This window comes from Lepidochelys kempii, chromosome 2 (genome assembly GCF_965140265.1).
Source record: "Lepidochelys kempii isolate rLepKem1 chromosome 2, rLepKem1.hap2, whole genome shotgun sequence".
NCBI classification, from domain to species: Eukaryota; Metazoa; Chordata; order Testudines; family Cheloniidae; genus Lepidochelys; species Lepidochelys kempii.
Genome location: NC_133257.1, coordinates 240,804,779 through 240,828,614, shown reverse-complemented (window position 1 = coordinate 240,828,614; position 23,836 = coordinate 240,804,779). Strand labels below are relative to the sequence as shown.

The 23,836-nt window shown below is 40.7% G+C and overlaps 1 protein-coding gene across 7 annotated transcripts in view; it reads left to right on the top strand.

Moving 5' to 3' along the window:
- Positions 1 to 2,614: 2,614 nt before the first annotated feature.
- Positions 2,615 to 23,836, top strand: part of EPC1 (enhancer of polycomb homolog 1) — a 101,509-nt gene continuing 80,287 nt past the window's right edge. For 2 of the 7 annotated variants that reach the window (XM_073334413.1, XM_073334414.1), the window contains exon 1: positions 20,369 to 20,856. In XM_073334413.1, the coding sequence (XP_073190514.1) occupies positions 20,704 to 20,856 (153 nt within the window). In that variant the 5' untranslated portion in view covers positions 20,369 to 20,703. Of the gene's footprint in view, positions 2,758 to 2,809; positions 3,543 to 20,368; positions 20,857 to 23,836 lie in introns of those variants that run through there. The other 5 variants (XM_073334417.1, XM_073334416.1, XM_073334415.1 and 2 more) reach the window with 5 other exon arrangements.

Sequence of the window (23,836 nt, the reverse complement as noted above, 5' to 3'; positions counted from 1 at the left end):
GCACAAGGATATACTTAATGCATCTTTCTCTACTAAAGTCATACAAATAACAGACAAATTTGCACTGTATATTTCAATCATCTCAGTTGAAAACAGTTTAGCATTTTACACTTCATATTTACTAAATTTTTTAAAAACTGCTAATTTAAAATATATCCTGGATAGCCAACATATTTAACAAGCTCCTCACATTTTCTTTATAATAATAATCTTATGTTTATGTAATACCTTTCATCCCAAGAACCACAAAGAACTTTACAAATCTGTAGCATACACTACTGCAAGGCAGCTACCAGAGATGGGTTAGAACACAGAAGCTGTTTAACAAATCTTATTAATGTTAAATGATGGTTTAGGACAGGGAATAATGGAGACTGCAAGGGATGAGGTTTGCATGGCTCAGAGAACTAATAAGAGAAGGGAACCTTTTAATTCTAGATTGCCAGTTTGGACATGATGAAATTTGATAGTGACCAAAAGTTGTGATCAGCTGAGGTCTGTTTGGTACCTGTGCACAGTGAGCTGCTGGTTTCAGTCCAGAGCAGGGGTGGGCAAACTTTTTGGCCTGAGGGCTACATCTGGGTAAAGAAATTGTATGGCAGGCCATGAATGTTCACAAAATTGGGAACTGGGGTGGGGGAGAGGGTGAGAGCTCTGGAGTGGGGCCAGAAATAAGGAGGTCAAGGTTTGGGAGGGGGCTCCGGACTCGGGCAGGGGGTTGGGGTGCGGGCTCTAGGGTGGGGCTGGGGATGAGGGGTTGGGGTGCAGAAGGGTGCTCTGGGCTGGGACCAAGGGGCTCAGAGGGCATGAGGGGGATTAGGACTAGGGCAGGGGGTTGGGGCACAGGGCGGAGTCAGGGGTGCAGGCTCCGGATGGCGCTTACCTCAAGCAGCGGCATGTCCCCCCTCTGGCTCCTATGCCGAGGTGCGGCCAAGAGGCTCTGCACGCTGCCCTGTCCACAGGCACCATCTCTGCAGCTCCCATTGGCTGTGGTTCCTGGCTAACAGGAGCTGCAGAGCTGGTGCTTGGGGCAGGGGCAACATATGGAGCCCCCTGGCTGCCCCTATGCATAGGAGCTGGAGTGGGGACACACTGCTGCTTCTGGGAGCCGCACAGAGCAGGACAAGCCCTGCTCACTGGCAGGAACTCGAGGGCCAGATTAAAACGTCTGAAGGGCCGGATATGGCCCCAGGGCCGTAGTTGCCCACCCCTGGTTCAGAGTCTAGTAAACAGGTTTTTGTATAATAAAAAAACACCACAATAATTAGTACTAATCACACTTTCATGTGTGTGAACATGAACAGTTTCATGAACACTGAATTCACTAAATAAATAAAATAATAATAATAATAAAAGATAGGCAGAACATAGTCATCCAGACTAGCTCTCAACTACACCACCTTTATTCCTTCAAAAAGTGTCATGACTTTTTTCATAACACAAATTGATCACAATCCATTTTATTTATCCTCCAAAACAAGGCAATTTTTGAAATTTGTGACCTAGGAATGGGAGTGGGGGGTGAGTCAGGAAAAAAATCCACCCTCCCCACTGAGTCATTTCCAGTGCCTCTAAGAGGGATTTAGAGGGAAGGGGAAAGGAATCTATATCTATAGCTTTTCATATGACATTGAATTATGCTCAGCAAGTCTGGCAACCTATCCTCTGGTCTCCCATGTCAAATGTTGCTGTTTTTCAGGGAAGTCTTTAAACTGACATCTTGATCACATTTTGGTCTTTGAGGACCCAATCAACTCCCATTAATGGTAATGGAAAGACTTCATGGGAGTTGAGTCAGGCCCTATGGATCCCTATGCATGGAACTGTCTGCAACAGGAGAGTGCCAAGTGCCAAGTAGCATCATGGTTCAGCTATGAGTTAAACATTTTAAATTATTTATGAGCAAATTTGATTTGAATGTACAATCATTTCCCTTTAAATTTTTGTTATAAATTAATTTTTAAAAAGCTATAAGCTTCAAAAATACACAAGTCATTATTAAGTAAAAAAAATCAGGATTATTCCACAAAAACCATAATTCACCCACATTACATTGGGCCATAAGTAAAAATAACATGCAAGAATACAAAATGCTTTTTTATGTGCAAGGGGCCTACATTACAGTTACTGTGGGAACCATACATTTGAATGTCTTGCCTTTGGTGTATTTAAATTCTCAGTATAACATCGCAATAAGTTAGATTTTTTTGTACTGAATATTAAAGTGTTAGAATTTGCCTTAATTTCAACAACACAGTTACAGCCACTGAGTACCTGACTCAGCTCACAGCTAAAGAGACAGAGCATCAAATTTCCCAACCCACTTAATTTGAAAGCCTGCCAAAATAGGTGAAAGACCTTATAAATATGTAAAGCAGGAAGTTCAAATTACACAGTCACGGAAATGTCCAGCGATTGATTCCCTTTTAAAACAATAAAAATCCTTGAGAAATTAGGACATTTGTAAATATTCCTCACCATCCAAAATGCCTAATGGTGTCATACGGAGTTTAGACTGTGCATTGTACTTTTAGTATTGATTTTATTTTGGATTTCTACCACTTCCTTGAGGCCAAAGGGAGGCACAGTGGGAGGACCCAAAAAACTCAGTGCCACAGCCATTTTGTTTGTGGGCAGCATGGTAAAATTCTGTCAGTCAGTATAAGGAGGGGTTTTTAAACAGTATTTATAGAAAAACTATTCCTGCCACAATGGATGTATCTGTTGAAATTAATATTATTTTAGTTCTTTTATAAGGTAGGTATTTAGATTTGTAAAAAACTGAGTATTCTCTGGGATGTAAGCCTTCCAATATCAAGGAGTCATGGATTTTGTTTCAGGCATGACTAGCTTTCTTAGATTCTGTAATATTTTAAAACTATAATAATGTTGATATATTTATTTTAAAATTGCATGAGATGTCTTGGAAACGTTGATTAATGTGTTTCTTGGTAAAAACTTGCTTAAGGGAAGTAGGAGGAAAAATGGCAAAGCCTCTGGCTGAAGAGGACTGAATTATTTGTGGGCTTTTTAAAGAGGTTTTTACTGAAATAGCAATGTAGACTCTTGAAAGAACGTCTTGTTTTGCATTGTCACTAAATATCAAGCATAGACTTTGGTGATTTTGTTGGCTGTGTGTTTAAAATTCAAGTGTAAAATGGCACACTGCATTTTTTTTTCCAGGCTGCAGAAGGGGGAGAGCGGGGGATAGTGCAGACTGTAGGGACACTGCCCTCCTAACCAATCAGAACAAGCCTGTTTGCCATTACAAAGTTGTTAACCCCAGAGTCTTCTGGCTCCTGCTGCTTTTAATCTTTTTTGGATATTTCTCCGATTTTTCCAAACGCCCACAGAGCCTCAGGAAAACCTCTTAATTCAACCAGCGATCATGGAAGAAAGTACCACTTTCTATTTACAAAATATTCTAAAGATGTTTGGATATCGCTTTGCTGCATGGAGATGGCTGTTTGTAGAGGAACAAGTATACAGCCTATATTGTTACAGTCATTTTGTAAGGACTATCATCTCTGCCGCTTCTAAAGGTAAGTTTGTAAAAAAAATTAAAATATTTATTGCTACATTTTTGCGATTAATAACGACCATAAAGGATTTTCGTTATGTTACTGAATAAAATGTATCTTTGTGTTTTTCTTAACCTTTGATCTCGTGCGTATTCCACCCAACGCTGTCTAGTTCATTTCGATTATTAAAAAATAGTCAATTTTGTTTCTGTCTTTAAGGTTTAATATATTTGAAGCACAAACGGCACTTCAATTATTGCGAGGTGTATGAGAACTCAAAATATTTTTAAGACGGACTTGTTTGTACGGAGTAATAAATGTATGCATTGCTATATCTATCTACACACAATTTATAAATATAATGGATTGGCTAATTTATATAGGGCTTTATTAACAATATATTTATTGTGACTGTAGCTAAAATAGTTTATTATGCCGTTTCTGATAGCTCTGGATGGATTACTTTGATTCAAACTACAGGGGGGAAAAACTGCCCTTGGTGTATGAAGGTGGAGATTGATATAACTTAATATAAACCCTGTTATGTCTGTTTCTAAATAGTGACCTTTTTATTTGAAAATGAGCTCTCTTACAGCACTCAGCTTAAAGCCATATTTATATAAAGGCTCCTATTTAGCCACACTTCACGGAGATGTCTTGTTTGTCTCCGAGAAGGTGCATTTGGGAGACATTTTGTAATTTTTGGCATTTTTCTAGGCGCATTTTTTTTCACACGGTGGGAGATCTTTTTTGTTTTGCATTGATCTGTGTTGGTGGCGCTGTGGTGCTCTTAAACAATGTATGTCCGTTTCACTAAGAGAAAGGGGGGTGGGGAAGAAGGTGGGGCAAGATTTGATCTATTGTATCTTTTCATTTTCTTTTATCAAAGTAGGAGCAGTTTAGTCGGAGGGCATCATTAAACGGTGTTGTTTAAATATTGGGCGAACTATGGATCGGAACAAACATTTCGTCACAGCCTCTCGCGTTTTTGTGTAATGAGAAAAGGGAGGGTTTTTTTAATCCTGTATCTAGATCAGTTTTCTTCAGTAAGATTTTAGCCCCACCCCTAAAATGATCTTGTAGTGGCTTCAAATGAAAATTTTTGAAATCATTTTACATATACATACTTTGGGGAAGGTTTTGGTATAAATGTACAGTGCTAGTAATCCACTGTCTGCCAGTCCTGAAGTTAAACATTATTTTCATAGTTGATAGTTAAATATTAAGGGCCCTATTCCTCTATTCCTTGCACATACAAATCTTCTATTGAGGTCTTTGGGAGTTTGATTGTTCATGAGTAAGGGATTGGGCCCTTTGTTTAATGTTCCATATTTAATGTTCCAATAGTTTTCTTCCAAATTCTGAAGCAGATGCATTTAGGGTTTTCTTTGCTTTGTTTAATTTCTATTTTGTCATTAGAGCATGAGTAGACAAAAACATTACATTTAAATTTTTCTTATAATATAGAAAAGACTGCAAATAGCCAAACCTTTATAGGGGACAAAAGATATGCATTGTTATCTGCAAACCTCTATATTGCGCTTATAAGAAAATTAAAAGCTGTGTGGGAAGATACAGTCAAGCCTTAGATATGTATACTTAAAGCAAAATCAAATGTTAAAAACCACTAGTTCATTGTTTGGGTTTGAAATAATCAGAACACAGCCTAGAAAACTCAACAGGTTAACCAATACATTTAAGTGTGGAGAACAATAAAGATTTAAAAAAAAAAAAAAAAAAAAGGAATCCATTTGCCTATTTATATGGAGTATTGTTGTGTAATTGACTGTGTATAACTTGATTTATGCACATACTTTATATATACAATTTTAAAGAATACATTTTATGCTTGTAACATTTACAAATTATAAAATTGTTGCATCAGAAATACTTTACTGAATATATCTTCTAGAATGGATTCTCTCTGTCCCTCTAAACAGAATTTTACTGGTCCTCTAAACTTTTATCTAAAGGTCTAAATGCATATTTAAAACATATTTAGTTACCAAAGGTCTTTTCTAATAATCTGAAGATATTTAGATATTTAATTTGGGAGAAAACTCTGTGATATAATTTACACATGGACAGTTTAAACAGAGCAATGTATATGAGGGATTGCTTCACCTGACTAGTTGGCTCAGGAAAGTGCAGTCTGAACCTTTGCTCAGTAGGGACATCTGCATCCCAGGAGATAGTGAGCAAGGGTCAAACAGCTTCCCTCCCCTGGAGCTTCTGCCAGGAAAAGTCAGCTTTATGCAGCAGTCAAGGCTCCAAAAACGCCCCAGTGGCACAGGCTGGAAATGGGAATATTGCATCAGTGCATCTTTTAGCCTCCCTAGATACAATACTCTGTTTTTGATGCTGCACAAATCTGTTCTAGGCCTTCTGAGCTAGTAAAGATTGTTGGTACTTTGCATCTTTTAGACCCCATCTGTGGATGGACTTTTTGCTGTCAGAGATCAGCAGAAGCAGAGTTATTTATTGTTTTTGCATCACTGAAAAGTGATTATGAATCATCCTGTAAATCAGGGACGGCCAACCCGAGCCTGAGAAGGAGCCAGAATTTATCAATGTACATTGCCAAAGAGCCACAGTAATACCTCAGGTTTCAGAGTAGCAGCCGTGTTAGTCTGTATTCGCAAAAAGAAAAGGAGTACTTGTGGCACCTTAGAAACTAACAAATTTATTTGAGCATAAGCTTTCGTGAAGTGAGCTGTAGCTCACAAAAGCTTATGCTCAAATAAATTTGTTAGTCTCTAAGATGTTACAAGTACCCCTTTTCTTTTTAGTAATACCTCAGTGTTAGGATATAGATATTCAGGCCTGTCTGCAAAGGCCTATACTTTAAGAATTTAGGTGTATTTTTATCACTTAGATAGTTATAGAGGTATAAAAGAAAGAATAAAATCCCAGTCTGCCTGTTTACGGGCCTTCTCTTACAGTGACCGTCTGAGGCCCTGTCCTTAGGCTAAGATCTTTGGCTAAACAGCAGAGACAGCCATAAGCTAGGAAGTGTATGGTCACATCCTTACATTCCAAACTAGTCACATTGAAATAAAGTGCTATTGGGCTGTTAGGAATACAATCCTGTCCTGATAATTCCTATCACCTCCAAAGAAAGGGAAGAGCCTAGGGCAGTGCTTCTCAAGCTATCTGATATCAGGGACCAACAATTTTTTTTCCAATGTGTGCGCAGATCGGCAGCTGATGCTGGTCCGCTGACCACTACCTTGAGTAGCACTGGCCTAGAGGATGTAAAAGGAAGTTTAGTTTGATAGTTTTCTGTTCGGAAAGAACTCAGTTATCAATAGATACTTATAGATGTAGTTGTGAAATCCTCACTTCTGTTTTGTTTTGTCATTATAGTTCCCACTTTGCTATTGTTTGTTTGCATGGTCTCTGTCTGTTTCTGTCTGCTGTATAATTAATTTTGCGGGTGTAAACTAATTAATGTGGTGGGATATAATTGGTTAAATAATCATGTTACAATATGTTAGGATTGGTTAGTTAAATTTCAGTAAAATGACTGGTTAAAGTATAGCTAAGCAGAACTCAAGTTTTACTATGTAGTCTGCAGTCAATCAGGAAGTTGGGGGGGGGATGGGAACAGGGAATGGGGGTGGGGAAATTGGAATCATGTTTTACTAAGGGGGGGGAATGGGAATAGGGACACAGGTAAGGCTCTGTGGTGTCAGAGCTGGGAAGGGGACTCTAAGGAAGGAAACTGGAATCATGCTTGCTGGAAGTTCACCCCAATATACATTGAATTGTTTGCACCTTTGGACTTTGGGTATTGTTGCTCTCTGTTCATGCGAGAAGGACCAGGGAAGTAAGCGGGTGAAAGAATAAGACCCTAACAGTCAGCAGCCCCCCAGTAGCTCCCACCATCCGCTCCCAGCGCCTCCCACCTACCGGCAGCCCTGCCAATCAGCCCCTCCCCTTCTCTCCCCGCACCTCTTGATCAGCTGTTTCGTGGTGTGCAGGAAGATCTGGGGAGGAGAGGAGAGGGGAGGACTGAGGGCCCGGCAGGCTCAAGGGAGAGGGTGGGAAGGGGTGGTGAGGGGGCAGGGCCTATGGCAGAGCCTGGGGTTGAGCAGTGAGCACCCCCCGGCACATTGGAAAGTTGACGTCTGTAGCTCTAGCCCCAGAGTCGGTGCCTACACAAGGAGCCACATATTAACTTCTGAAGAGCCGCATGTGGCTCCGAAGCCACAGGTTGGCCACCCCAACTGTAAATAATACAGTTGTACCATCATTTTAGTAATATACAATGGACATTTTGAGATGACTTTACAAGTGACTCATTTGCATCATGTGTAGCCTCTGCAGTAGAAATTTACTAAATGTAATTTCATTCAAGAATATTTTTTATAATTGTGCATATAACAAATCACAACCCTTGACAAATAATCAGTAAGTCCGTAGCCAAAAAATTTCTCATACTTGCTGACAAGTCTCAAAATACAAAAAGGTTTTTGGAAGGGTGAGGATATTACCGCCTTCCAGAACCCCAATATATAGCCATTTTGAGAAGTAGAACTAATGCAAATAGTGGCAGATTTTAGAGTTAGCACTCTGTTGAGATGAATACAGGCAGTTTATATCTCTCTTGTTTATAGCTGTTGACAGAAGATGACTGTACACCATCTGGTCATCTTCAGAAAAGTTAGAAAATTAACTTTTTTTTAATTTAAATAAAATCTTAAATTACACCAAAAAATGGGCAAATTTCATCCTACTTACCACCAGTAACTGCATTTAACAAAAATAAGTCAACAAATCAACTTTCTACTGTATTATCTATATTATACCTTACGAATTTTCTGAGATGTGGCTTCTGCCCTTGTAGACATTGGCTGTTCCTTCTTTTGTCAGACAGGCAAGGAGTGCTGCTGGAGGATTTTGGCATCTAATCCTCCTCCTCCTGGCTCAAGTCCCCAGTTGTTTCCTGCCAGGAGGACAGCAGAGGTGTCCAGCTTACCTCAGCCAGGCTATGATTCATCACAGAGCAGAAGCAGAAAAAGCCAGGCAAAAGAAGAAAGTTCTGCCTGCTTCAGCATACTGCACCAGTCCATAGTGTGGCCAGTCTGCATATTGTTACCATGCCCATGTTGACTTGCTGTAGCCAGCAGTGTGAGTGTTACCAGGTGGGAACTAGATGAATGCACCATTCTTCCCAGCCCAGTAGAACTAATAACTGCCTCTGTCCACTTGCTGGCTTTACTGTGAGGAGGATGAATTTCAAGTACAGATGCAGGAAAGAGATCTTTGTTTCCTCTTTTGCCCTCTTTCCATTCAATGCGGGCCCAGAGTTTACTTTAATGAGGCCTGTCCAGCCTTATTGCTTCGTCTTTGTGGGAATGCCCTTCTTATTCAATACCCATTCCCATAAAACCACCTAAGTGAGGGCCCTGATCTTCTGAACCTATAGCCACCTTCTCAGTTCTCTTCAGAGACTTTCTTGAGTCTACACTGGACAAAAATCTCTCAGCTCAGTTTAACAAATTCAGTCTGACTGGGAACTCTCCACCATCTCCCAAAATTTGGCCTATAGGAACCTCTCCAGGTGTCTTCTAGTGGCAAACAACATGACCCAAGACTCCATTCAGGTAAGAGCCAACATCCTGACTCCCTCAGTGCTACCTCACCCAGTTTTCTGGTTTCTTCCTTGGAGAGAGGACATGTCCTCACAGCTCTGACTCTTGGCTCTTAAGGGTCTATTCCAAGACTCCTTGATTTTACTCTCAACAGTTTTCAGAAAAAGAAACCTCTCTCCTTACTCTATCAAGCCACTTGAGCAAGACTCCATTTCCTCTCCTTCCTCATCTTATCCTAACTTTGGGTAAAGGAGGACATAATAGGGCCTAAGTATTTTTCTCTTGTCTCAGAATTGCAGATCCTAGGAGGAAGGATTTCCTGCATGTCTGCTCCAGCATCAGACTGGATGCATAGATCCTTTGAGTAGTTCAGGAACACTACTTAATAGATATCTTCTACTTTCATCAGACTAGACGAGAGCTGAAGTAGCTGAAACTTTCTCCCATCTTCTCAAGATGGGGTCCATCACACCTTTCTCCCTAGACCTGATGGGCAAAGTGATCTACTCGAGATATTTTGTAGCCCACAAGAAGTCCAACTATTTGTGGTTATTCTAGATTTGAAATGGTTTAACAAATTCATAACCAATTAATGGTTTCATATAGAATTTGTGATTCATCCTGGCAATGTCCAATGAAGAGGAATTCTTGGCACCCATTGACTTCAAGGGAGTGCAACTATGCATCACCGTAGCTCCAGATCAACTGAGTTTCTTCAGGTTCTCAGTCAGACAGCTATGCTTCAGTAAATCATACTGTATTACTATTGGGCATGTCCTGGACCTTCTTCAGGATGATGGCAGTAATGTCAACTGCATAATCACTTATCTGGGTGACTTGCTCATATGAGTCCAGTTCCTCCAGGAGGCCAATGAGGTATTAAATAAATCTTTTTGCCCATTTGAAGATCTGGAGCTCATAATGAATCATAACAAGAGTTTCTTGATCCTTTCCCAAATGTTCATCCATCTGGAGCAGTGATAACCACAAATAACAGAAAAGCACTGCCATCTCCAGGAGGGATTAAAAAGCTGAAGATGCAGATCTGTGCCTGTCAGTATATGAGAGAGACACCTATCAGGAGTTACATGTGCCTTCTGGAGACCATGGTATCCTTTCAAGACAGGATATTTGTTGTAGATAAAATATTTATATTCCCTGAATACATATTTTTGATGAAGCAAAAGTATAACATGTAGAAAATGAAGTCTAAAGCTGCATCTACATATAATTTTCACACAACCATACTGTAACTAGAACCTGAAGACTGTTGCACCAGCTTCAGGAGGGATACTGATTAACACTTGTTGGAAACAGGTTCAGAAGTGGTTGCCGTGTTAGTCTGTATCAGCAAAAACAACGAGGAGTACTTGTGGCACCTTAGAGACTAACAAATGTGTTTGGGCATAAGCTTTCATGGGCTAAAACCCACTTCATCATCTGCATGATGGAGTGGAACATACACTAGGGTGGTATAAATACACAGCATATGAAAAGATGGGAGTTGCCTTATCAAGTGGTGGGTCAGTGCTAACGAGCCAATTCAATTAAGTTCTTGAATTGAATGCACTCCTTTGCCATTTTAAAACAATCTGTATATCTTTCTAAAAAATTTAAATTACCTCCATATTCTTTCTTCCTTCATTTTGGAGGCTGCCACTACCCACTATGTCTTGTTAAACTGATTTCAATGGTAGAAAGAGGCAAATATTGAAGAAACTGCTCCACAGTTGAGTTAGTGAGATGATTATAATCAGAATACAGTAGAAACTCAGAGTTATGAACACCTTGAGAATTGAGGCTGTTTGTAACTCTGAAATGTTCATAACTCTGAGCAAAATGTTATGGTTGTTCTTTCAAAAGTTTACACCTGAACATTGACTTAATACAGCTTTGAAACTTTACCATGCAGAAGAAAAATGATGGTTAAAAGCATTTTAATTTAAATGAGACAAGCACAGAAACAGTTTCCTTACCTTGTCAAATCTTTTTTTTTAAACTTTCCCTTTATTTTTTAGTAGTTTGTTTAACACAGTACTGTACTGAAGCTGCTTTTTAAAAAATATTTTTGTCTCTGCTGCTGCCTGATTGTGTGCTTCCTGTTCCAAATGAAGCATGTGATTGACCAGTCAGTTTGTAACTCTGGTGTTTGCAACCCTGAGGTTCTACTGTACTTACTTCCTTTACACTTAGATAGTAGAGAGAGTCTAGGTCCTGAAGTGCACATTTTCAGACTAGCTACTGGAAGCTGTTCCTCCAATGGACAGTGAAAACTTCCATTAGTTTTCATCAGGAAACTTCTATCCGCTCTCTACTACTGTCATTCTGTCCAGTTCAAACGCCAATACTGGAGAACGAGGTTCCATTTTTTCTTGCATTTTAAAGCATTCATTAAAGAATGACTAAAAGCAACCTTTCTGTTTATTCTATCCTTAATGTGTCTGGCTTTTTTACCTCAACTGATATGATGTATACACTGTTTACTACATTTATAAAATCTGTTATCAGTTGCACCTTTGACTTTTTATCAGAGCAAATCAAGAAAACTCACTGTCTATCATGCCTCTGAAGTATACTTATCCCGTCAGTGTCTCAGAATTGTTATTTATTTACCAAGTGACCCATATTTCACAGTTCAAATCTTTGTCCTCTATAACTGCAACACAAAGACATTGAGGTGGTGGAGACTTTCAATTTCAGATGGATATGGCATGGGCAACAAATATGCATCATCTTTCATTTTTAATCAAAAAGGTCTTTGCAGATGAGAAAGTGTAATGCTAAAAGAAACCACCATGCAGACCAAAGAGCTTTGCTTCTAGAAAAATATGCCAGGAACTTAATTTTCCAAACAGAGAGAACTCTATACCATGATTAGCTCTTTTTAAAAGTACAACAGTGATTTTTGGACCTCCTAAAAATACCATGCAAAGACAATGAAAGCCCTTGAATATAATACATAAATAGTTATGTATAGAATAGTCCCTACTTCAAAGACAAATGAAAACCAAGCACTTATACTTTAAATATCACATTCTCTATCACTTCTGTTATTCCTTTGCCGAACAAAACAAGCTACGTGGTGTAATGGGATCAGACATTTCCATTTCCTTTGCAGTTTTTACTTTAGCTTATCAATAAACAAGTAGGCAAAAGATAAGGATAAACTTTTATCCCTTTTGTATGATGATTTAATTAGACATCTTGAATTTCTAAGTGAAACAGCTGCAGATGTTCACATTTTTTTGAAGTACACCTGAATTAATGATGGGGGGTGAGAGGGGGGTGTCTATTTTCTGCTACAGTTAAAGACAGGATAAAAGGATAGATGGGTCAAATATCTGTATCAGTATGGCAATTCCTATTTTACCTACATCGAAGACCCCAGAAATGGCAACATTTGAAATGTTGTCATATATTATTACTGAACCTCAAACAACCTCTACTGTAAGTGCTGCCTCTGAATGGTTTTTCATACATTTCCATGCTGTAATCTGCTCAGAGCAGAAATCCTGAATTTCAGTACACGTCACCTAATTTTGTGATCTTTGTTTGTTTTTCCAGTATCAGTATTATCATGTAAGTTATAGTTTAAAAGATTGACATTCAGCAAATGGTTTACAGTAACTTGAGGATTAATACAGTTTTCATCTGTTTGCAGCAGAAAATAATTTTCCTGGGATATGTCTATTGTTGGGAAAATGAACAGCTAGCCCCAAGAATTTTAGGCAAAAAGCTTTTAACCAACCAAGTACCCTGTTTGTGCCCAAGTGGTATATCAATATTGCGTACACTTGTGTAAACTGCAAGGTTTAGGCACAAGGGTTAAACAAGAACTATTAGTGTTTAACTCTGAATATCCTTCTTTTTTTAAAGAATGGCATATCATTTAAATTTAGCTTTTTATTATTTAAATTTCCTCTCCTGACACTGATGAGAGAAAAAGGTTACATTTTATTGGTGTACCTTCTGGTTAATTGCCTGATATCTGTTTCAGTACATGCTCTAGTACTGACAAATGCCAACGTACTCTGAAGGTACATAGTACCGATAGCAGTACTGCAGTACATAATACATAATTCACAGTTAACAGTAAAATTTGGAAGACAAACTTTGCATGCACAATAGCTGAGACTTGTGTACTTATAATTTATACTGCAAATTTATAAACTCCTGTGCATTGGAAAATCTTAAATTTTTAAATAAGAATAAGAAAGCATTTCTATTTACTGAATGAATATTAATGCTTAATTTATAAAAGTTAGGGTAAAAAGCTATTTATATTTTTAACACTTCACTGAAATATCTAGTGAAAGTACAAATTAATATCATATTTTCCATTTCACTCTAACATTTGAATATCTCATATAAATAAGAGACCATATCTCAGTCATTAATAACTGTCCCTTTCTTGGTATTTCCACAAATATTCTTTTACCTTTCAGTAACACATGTAACATAATTACCTCTCCCAGGGATGTTGTGAAGATTAATTACAGTGTGTAAAGCACTTTGAGAGCCTGGGCTGGAAGGTAGCCCAGTGTCCAACCACAGGACTGAAACTTTGCTAGCAACAACTACATTTAGCAAGGTTTCAACCAACATAGAGGAATTCTTAAATCTAACCCATTATGATGATGATAGGGTCAAAACAATGTCTTTATCTGGGTCAAAAACAGCACCTCCAATTATTAAAACTGAAAGAATTTTAAAAAATTAATTTTATTTCCACTATTTATGTATTTGTATATCAAAAGCAGCTGCTTACCTATCACGTCACTCCAAAAAAAATAAACAGGTCAATTTTATCTTCTGGATCTCATGCACTAACACAGTGCCACAATATTTGCCTTTAAAACACTGGAGAGAACTGTTTAAATTCAAACAAAACATGAACTGGTATATTAAAATATTTTCATGATTTTATTTAATATTATAAACACACACAACTTATAGACCTTAATCCTGTACTGAGAACTGAATTGTGAATGGGACTCTGCTTGGGTAAAGGGGTCCACCTATATAGTTCTTGGATCAGTTTTAAATTTTGGCCCAAAAGAATATCTTTACATGAATAAATTGATGTTGTAGGGTTCTTAAAATAGACAGTAGTTGCACCTTCAACTCTAGTTAATGAAGGGTTAGGAAAATTGACATTCCAGGAGCTGCTGTGTCACAAATTGGGGCAATTTGAATGTGAGATTTCACTGTCATTAGCTTCGCTGTACAAGAAAAGTCAATCATGTTAACCCAATTAAGTAAACACATATAAAACCCTAATATAAACAAGTTTAAACTAGATTAATAAACTCCAAAAACAGAAGAGACCATTGCAATCACCTAATATGCTATAGAACTTCCCAAAAATAATTTCTAGAGCATATGTTAGAAAAATATCCAATGATTCCAATGATAAATTACTGGCTCTGTTAAAAATGTACACTTTATTTCCATTCTGAATTTGTCTAGCTTCAACATCCAGCCATTGGATTGTATGTTATGCCAGTAGTTCTCAAACTTTTTGTACTGGCAACCCCTTTCAAACAGCAAGTCTCTGAGTGCAACTCCCCTTATAAATTAAAAACACATTTTTTATATTTAACAGTATTTTAAATGCTAAATTTATAACCCTATTGTTTAAAATGAACTTACATTTTTTCACCCCTTTAAGACTAAAATTTTTTTATTGAATTATTGTTATAAGCATAGTAAATATTTTTTTTTAAAATAACTTGTTTAATACTGGGGAGGGCATGAAGAAACTTTGTCAATATCACTTTTCATAGCAGACTTAATATCGCATTGCCACCCTTACTTCTGCAGGGCAGCTCTGAATGCAGCACCACTGCCAGCAGCAGCGCAGAAGGATGGCAACGGAGCGCTAAGTCTGATGTGAAAAGTGATATTTGTAAATCACTTTTCACATCTTTCCAGCTCTGAAGGCAGCACCACGTCCAGCAGTAGCACGCTGCCTTCAAAAGTTAGGTGGCTGGAGAGCAGCAGCAGCTGCTGGCTGGATGCCTAGCTCTGACGGCAGCAGCACAGAACTGCAGAAGTGAAGGTGGCAATGCCATATCATGCCACCCTTATTTCTGCATTACATTTGACCTTTTCGCTGGGAGGGGTGGCTCAGGGGAAGAGCAGGGCTAAGGAAAAATTTTTGATGGGTATAGCCCCTGCAAGTCCCCCTAGCTCTGCCTCTGCCTGAGTGTCTGTTAAATTATAAATTACTTTTTATTGGCCAATATGTGTTCTGAGTGATCTGTGGTTTAATGCAGCTCTTCAGCGCTGAACAATCAAGCTTAGCTCTAATGTTGTTGTCTCAGTCCCACCTTTTTAGTCTCAAGACAATAAACTGCGTGCATAATACTACAATCCCCGTAGTCCAGTTTCCTTAAAATAGTGATAATACAAATATATATTTTGTTTAGAAACAAAAATTCCTGCATTATATGTTTACAATACTTTTTGAAGTAAGTACACTACACTGTGACGGAAAGGTGTGTGTAATTTTCTAAAACACTGAATTTAAATGATATATTTTATAGCTGTTGCGCTCTGTTTTGTGCATGTACTCGTGACTCCCATATAATAACCTTGTGAGCCCCAATTTGAGAACGCCTATGTTAGACCTTTCACTTCTAGATTGAAGAGCCCATTATTAAATATTTTTTTCAGGTGTTGGTATTTACAGACTGTAATCGTCACCCCTTAATCTTCTCTTTGTTAATCTAAATGTATAGAGTCAAGGAGCTCACTCACTATAAGGCATGTTTTCTAATTCTTTAATCATTCTTGTGGCTATTCTCTGAACCTTCACCAATTTTTCACTATCCTTCTTGAATTGTGGACACCAGAACTGGGCACAGTATTCCAGCAGCGGTCACACCAGTACCAAATACAGAGGTAAAATCTTACTCCTGGGGAGATTCTGCACCACTGCATGCATGCACATTTCATGTGCTGTGCCTATTTTTAATTTTTTTTTCCAGAAAATAGCTACTGCTAAAACGTTGTTGCAGTTCTGCCTTTTGCCTATTAAAGGGCACTGTGGTGCTAGAACACTGCAGCCACACCTGGCAAGCCCGAGCCAGGATAGGTAACTCTGTGCCTTCTTCACAGAGCCGGTCAGGGGATAAGAGGACAGAGATAGCATGGGGGGTCAGACAGGGGCTCCTAAGAGCTAGTGATGGAGGACAGACTGGGGCAGGGGCTGAATGGGAGTGGAGGCGCAAGGCCACATGGGCAGAGAGGGAGAGGGTGCAGAGCTATAGGGGAGAAGAGGGACAGCTGAGTGGGGGCACAGAGATACATGGGGACAGGGGGTGCAGGGACTCATGGAGATAAGGGGAGGGGGCTGGCAGAGGAGATGCAGGGAGACATGAACAGAGGGGAGGGGGTGCAGGGCAACAGGGGGGAAGGAGGATGGCTGAGTGGGGACACAGAGACACATGGGGACAGGGGCAGATGTGCCTGACTGAATGGTAGAGGCTAGGGTCAGCCAGGGTCTACATGGGGACGCTCCCTAACAATCCCTTCCTGCCCCCAACAAAGAACCTGTTCCATACTTTTCCCACACATACCCAACAACCCTTCAGGTTCATACCTGTGCTCCTTTCCAGCATTACTTCCCTCTCCCTCAGATTCTCTATTACCCCTGAATCCCCCAAGCCTTTGCATTCTGAGGGGTGTGGGAAATACAGTTCTGTACTGTAGCTTAAATGAATTATTACTCAGAGTTCTGTATTATTATTACTCAAAGTCCCCCCTGTTGCCCTGCACCCCTTCCCCTCTGTTCATGTCTCCTCTGCCAGCCCCCTCCCCTTATCGCCATGTGTCCCTGCACCCCCTGTCCCCATGTATCTCTGTGCCCCCACTCAGCTGTCCCTCTTCTCCCCTATAGCTCTGCACCCTCTCCCTCTCTGCCCATGTGGCCTTGCACCTCCACTCCCATTCAGCCCCTGCCCTAGTCTGTCCTCCATCACTAGCTCTTAGGAGCCCCTGTCTGATCCCCCATGCTGTCTGTGTCCTCTTATCCCCTGACCGGCTCTGTGAAGAAGGCAGGCTCTTTCTCTTACCTATCCTGCCTGGGACTTGCCAGGTCTAGACTGTACTCAGTGGTAGCAGATGACAGAACAAGGAGTAATGGGCTCAAGTTGCAGTGGGGGAGGTTTAGGTTGGATATTAGGAAAAACTTTTTCACTAGGAGGGTGGTGAAACACTGGAATGTGTTACCTAGGGAGGTGGTGGAATCTCCTTCCTAAGAAGTTTTTAAGGTCTGGCTTGGCAAAGCCCTGGCTGGGATGATTTAGTTGGGGATTGGTCCTGCTTTGAGCAGGGGGTTGGACTAGATGACCTCCTGAGGTCCCTTCCAACGCTGATATTCTATGATTAAGTAAGGAATGCCTAGTAAGAAATCTATTTGTCAAAAAACTTTTCCTGGATCTTTTTTATTAGCTGTATTGTTAGACTTATTAGCTGACAGTTATGTTGAAATAAATTACCAAAATAATTGAAACTGGTGTGATTATATTGTGTTTATTTTGACAAAATATGCAGAATTTTAAAATATTGTGTGCAGAATTTTAAATTTTTTGGTGCAGAATTCCCCCCAGGAGTTATAATCTCTCTACTCCTACTAGGGATTCCCCTTTTTGCATCCAAGGATGGCAGTAAGCCTTTTGGCAATAACATCACATCAGAGTTCATGTTCAGCTGACTATCCACCACAACCCCCAAATCTCTTTCAGAGTCACTGTTTCCCAGGATTAACTCCCCCATCCGAAAGTATGACCTACATTCTTTGTTCCTAGATGTATATTTTTACATTTAGCCATTTTAAAATGCATATTGTTTGCTTGTGTCCAGCTTGCCAAGTGATCCAGATTACTATGAATGGCCTGTCGTCTTCATTATTTACCACTTCCCCAATTTTTGTGTCCTCTGCAAACTGTATCAATGACTATTTTGTTTTCTTCTGGGTCATTAATAGAAATGTTAAATAGTATAGGGCCAAGAACCAGTTCCTGCAGGATCCCTCTAGAAACATACCCACTTGATGATGATTCCCTGTTTACAATGACATTTTGAGACCGATCAGTTAGCCAGCTTTTAATCCATTTAATGTCTGCCATATTAATATTTTTATTTTTAATCAAAATCATATAGTACCAAATCAAATGCCTTACAGAATTCTAAGACTATTACATCAGCACTATTACCTTTATCAACCCAATTTATAATCTTATCACAAAAAGATATCTAGTTAGTTTGACAGGATTTATTTCCCCACAAACCCATTTGATTGGCATTAATTATATTACCCTCTTAATTCTTTATTGATCAAGTCCTGTATCAACTGCTCCATTATCTTGCCCAGGATCAGTTTCAGACTGACAGGTCCCTAATTACCCGGGTCATCTCACTTACACTTTTAAATACTGGCACATTAGTTTTCTTCCAGTCTTCTGGAACTTCCCCAGTGTCCCAAGACTTATTGAAAATCAACATGAACAGTCCCGTGAACTTCTCAGCCAGCTCTTTTAAGTCTTAGATACAAGTTATCTAGACCTGCAGATTTAAAAATGTCTAACTTTTTAGTAGCTACTAGTTAGTGTTCTTTTGAGATACTAATGCAGTGGTTCTCAATTCATTTATACAATGTGTTACCTGGGACATAGGGACCGGGTGGCAGGACAGTGGCAGCCCGGACCCCGGCCACTCACAGGGCCGGCCAGCTGCCTGCCTTGGACCCCTGCCATGAGGGCAGGGCAGCCTTTGGGACGCAGCTGAGCTGGGCCACAGCTGTGTGCTAACTGGGCTGCAGGTTGAGAACCACTGTACTAATGGAATGGAAAGCGTTATCTCGTATGACTACATATGTTTTTCCCAACTATAGAACAGAAATATTATGGAATACAATTATTGTTGATAATTCTACCATTTCCATCTAGTAATGGACCAATACTGTTGTTCGGAGTCTTTGTTCCTAATAGACTTTAAAAACTCCTTATCGTCCTTAACTCTGCTGGCCATAGATATCTCCTTATGTCCCTTTGCTTTCCTTGTCAATTTTTCTAGTTCCTAGTTTCTGATTTATATTGATTACTATCAACTTCCCCTTCCTTCCACTTGTATATTCTTATATATAAAATATTTTTTTTACAGCAGCCTTCACTCCCCTGCTACACCAGATTTTTTTTTAACCAGTATGGCCTTCTTCCTCAATTGTAGCTAGTAAAGTATTCTTAACCAATCATCATTCACTTTTTTCTGATTAAATTCTTCCTCCTAGATAATCTGGCTCATAACCGTTTTCAGCATTGTGAAATTAGTCCTTCCCAAGCATCAAGTGTATATGCCACTACTGTGGACTTCATTCTGTTTAAAACTTAAACTGCTGTACATTTTGGTTCTTTGAAGTTTTTCTTTTTCCAGAAAAAAAGTTGTTTTTTTTAACCTAGAAATATAAGGAATGTTAACTTTTGTCTTCCCTGCTCTTCTTGGGGACATCTTGTGTGACTCAAATGTGGTTTAGCAGCTCAGCCTTTCATTAGGTTATAAAGTGTTTGGGCTAAGGATCATCTGTTTGGTATCAAGGTTTACAGTAGCCGACTGGGATACTACCCTCAGACTACTAAACATGAAGTGTTAAACTCTTAACAAAACCAGAATTTCAAGAGTTAGAGTCACAGGAACAAACAGAAAAAAGTTTTAAACAGTCCTAGTGCCAATCTCTTCCTTTCTCTATGGCTGAGGTTTCAGTTCTATGGACTCTGATGTCACAAACCCCTTGAGACGGGCTGCCAGGGACCTCAACAGCAGCAGGTCTTGGGGAGGGAAACTACCCTTAGAAGACAACCACTTCCCTGCCCAGGCTGCTTCACGCATCGGCCTAAGCCAGGTCGGTCGCCTGTGTTGCTTGTCTTTACAACTGACTCCCAGGTAGTCTGTCTCCCCCGGCCGTGAAGGGTCTTGCGTGGTCCTACCCCATTAATGAGGGGGCCTGTCCCCCTGCCTGCCCCTCAGTGAATGAGAAGGCCCGTAGCTAGCCCCCGACCCCACACCACGGGGCCTCTGTCCCAGCGACTGAGGGTGAATGGCCCTCTCCTCACGCTGAGGCGCGGATACAGCCTGTCCCGCCCTGAAACGGGAATCTCTCGGACACCTGCCTCTGAGCATCCCTCTCGGCCCGTTTGAGCTCTCCCGCTCTCTCGTGCCCGCGCTCCCAGGGCCCGCGCCGCGCGCCCCCTGCCTCGGGCGGCGCTGTGCCCGCGCCCCTGCGCGATGCAGTGTGGGAATGGCTGTGGCGCTGGGGTTGGCTGAAAGAGGCGGCCAGTCGAGGTTTAATGTCCGCCATGTTGGCCGTGGCGTATTGAGCAGAGCCGGAGCGGCAGAGAAGAGAAGCCAGCGCCTAGCCCAGCCGCGCCAGCCGGCGCCGCCGGGCTCCGCGTCGGAGTGCGCCCCGCCCCGCTGGGGGAGCCCCGGTCCCTCCATGAGAGCGCTCGGCGGGGTCCGGCTCTCAGCTCGGAGCGCTCTCACTGCCGCCCCCCCCTCCCCAGTCGGAGCCGCCATCGCTGCCTAACATGAGCAAACTGTCGTTCCGGGCCCGGGCGCTGGACGCGTCCAAGCCACTGCCCGTCTTCCGCTGCGAGGATCTGCCCGACCTGGCCGAATATGCCTCCATCAACCGGGCTGTGCCGCAGATGCCCACGGGCATGGAGAAGGAAGAGGAGTCGGTACGTGAGACCCCCCCCCGCGGCCGGGTTCCTCCATCCCCCCGCACCCGACCCGGGGCCCCCACCTTCGCCTCTGCGCAAGCACAAAATGGCCGCCATCTTCTCCCCGCTCTCCCCGCCCGCGGGGATAGGGGACTGGAGAGGGAGGGTGCCGAGACCAAATCATCCCCCTCGTCCCCTACCAAGTATTTCCCGTGGACCCCGCCACCCCGAACCCGGCCGCCGCGGCGGCTGGCAGGGCCTTTCCCAGGCCTCGAAAGGCACAAAGGGGGTCACGTGACGCAGCGGGCGGCCGCCATTTTGTTGTCTCTGGTTCTTGGGCTGGGCCTTGTGCGGCAGCGCGCGCTGGTGCCTGGGGAGGCTGCAGCGCTCTCCCGCTGCCACACGGTGGCGGTGTCGAGTTATATGCTGCGGTAGGGGGAGCGCGGCATAGGCTATGGGTGTTGTGAGGAAGCTGTGGCTAATGCACATGGTGGGTCTGTTCTCCTGCATGTGCGGGCCACGGCTGAGATCATGGCAGAGCAGCCCACCTAGGACTTCTGTGCGGCTTGACTGTACCTATGGGCTCAGGAGCGTGATCAGCGCTGTGGATCCACAGTGAAGGTTGCAGCCAGGCTTATACCTCTGTCCATGGGCTGTTGAGTCACTGGGGGGACGACACGTGCTGTTACATATGCCCGCTTTTAACTATAAACTAGATATAAATTGACTTCGTTGTACCTTTAATTCCTGAAAATGCTATGAGCTCATTTTAGGGCAGGGGGAAAATAAGCATAAGATGGCAAGGTAGTGAGATTTGGGGGTTATAAGTCTGCTCCTTGCTGATAGGATCTTTGTTGTAAGAAGGGTTTTCAGTCTAATGACGACTTCCCCTTAATAAGTTACGTAAATATAAGAATTTAAACTTTTTGTCAGGCTTATGTCAATACTTGCACATGATGTGTAATCACAGAAATACCTTCAGGCACATGGTGATCAGGAATAGTGCATACACGAATCAGATAAAGGAATAACGGTTGTTACAATTCAGACACACTGGCTGCTATTTTTCTACAAAATTGTTAAAAGGTAATCTGAGTTTGGAAGTTTAAATCTCCACCACTTTCTGCTTCTTTCTGCTGTTTTACTGAAGATTTAAATTTTCATTGGAAGACCGTCCCTTCAAGCCCCTTTGCTTAAAGGATTGTCAACTTAAAAACAATTTGAATTTTTTTTTACCTGCCATAGCAATACTGTACCTGAAGAGACTGTGGGAAGGTAGTCTCTCTTTTTCAGTTTTAGTTTGTGCACATGACAGCTCTTGTCACACTCGTTGTTTTCCTAGCATAGTCAGTTCTTTTTTCTATTGCTGTACAAAACCTCTATAGAAACAGGGAACATGTTTAAAAATGTGACCTTTTAAAACCACAAGTATTGGTAAAGGGAGGAAAGTTAGGGAGCAAGTGTGGTACTTACCTTATGCTAACTTTTTTTTTTTAATTTACTAGATTTCAAGTTGATAGTACTGTTTTTAAAGTGGTTGGGTTAAGACAGTTAAGGTCTGACCTGCATTCCTATAGATACTAAAAGTGAAGCTTGTTACATTTCTCTAAATCTAAGGAATGCATTCCTTGGTTTTAAGGTACAGCCTTCTACACGTGCTACAGTGTACAGACAATTTTACAAACCATGTGGAATTTCACGTAACAATTTTGTATTTGATATTTCCTAATCCATCCAAAAATTATCTATCTGTGTCCTGTATTGTGTTTGTGCTGTAAATCATCTTTTAAGTTGTATTTTGGAGTTTGAGGATTTATACTATACTTAACATTTATGTAACATATCTAGAACTTGTACGAACATTAACTACTGTAATTATTCAACAAAGCATGTTTTGCTGAACTGTAATAAACATGGGGAAAAAACTGAGACTAGATGACTCAAAATTGAGTTGAATGAGATTAACTTTTGTCCAATAAGAATGTTTTAGGTACTGTATGCTGGTACAGTACAGAGACCTGTTTTGAATACAAACTTTTCATCTTTTGATATGTGGGGTATAGTACTTTATTTCCAATTCCATTACATTTTAAAGTAAAGAAACAGTTTTGTTATGCCTATCATAATAGTATCCTATCTGTATTTTAATTAAAAGTAATATATTACCATATAACTTTTGTCTTTGTTTTATTTCTGCTATAGGCTTGTAGAGGTGAGTCTTTTGGGGTGAAAACTATACCAGCATGAGTAGCCTTTTCTTTCTAGCTAAGGCAAGGTTGATAGTCACTGTCACAGGTTTTGGGCAAAGGAAGAGGGTTTGCTAATATGAAAAATCTGATTAAGTGATTATGCTTAGATTTTTTTGAAAATAAAGCTTTAAAAACAAGTGTGACTAACAAAATAGTTAGCCAGACAGCTTTAATTCAAGTTAAATTTGCATATGCCTTTTCTCTGATAAAGTAACAAACTGAAGAATATTCACTTGCCAGTGGAAAACTCTTATCTTGTTAAACCATCTAAAATTACTTCAGGAATTGTATAATGTCTCAGTTAAGGACAAACACTTTTTCTTCTTAAATCACTGTACTCAGATTTGCTACTCAATTTTTTTTTCTGTAGCCATTTTTCTCCATTCCAGAATGTGCTGGTGTTCAATATAAGGAAACATGTGCGATGGCAATTAAAATCAGATCAGTGAAGTGCTCCATTAGTTCTCAAAATGTCATGTAATATTTTGGGGGGCGGGGGAAAGGAGTAGGAGTTAACGTATGTAGTAATAGGTCAGCTCACTTAGTGTATATTCTGTGACACTGTGAATCCAATTAATGATTTGAATGTCCAGTTCTTTAGACTCTACAAAAGAGGACATAATTCAGTAGTGTGTGATTCTTAAATTTTTTTTAAGAAACTTTCTTTACAATAAACTACTGTGATCAGGCACCTACAGCAGCCTGCTAATAGTGTTTAAGTACAACTTCAAGTTTTACATAACATCAAG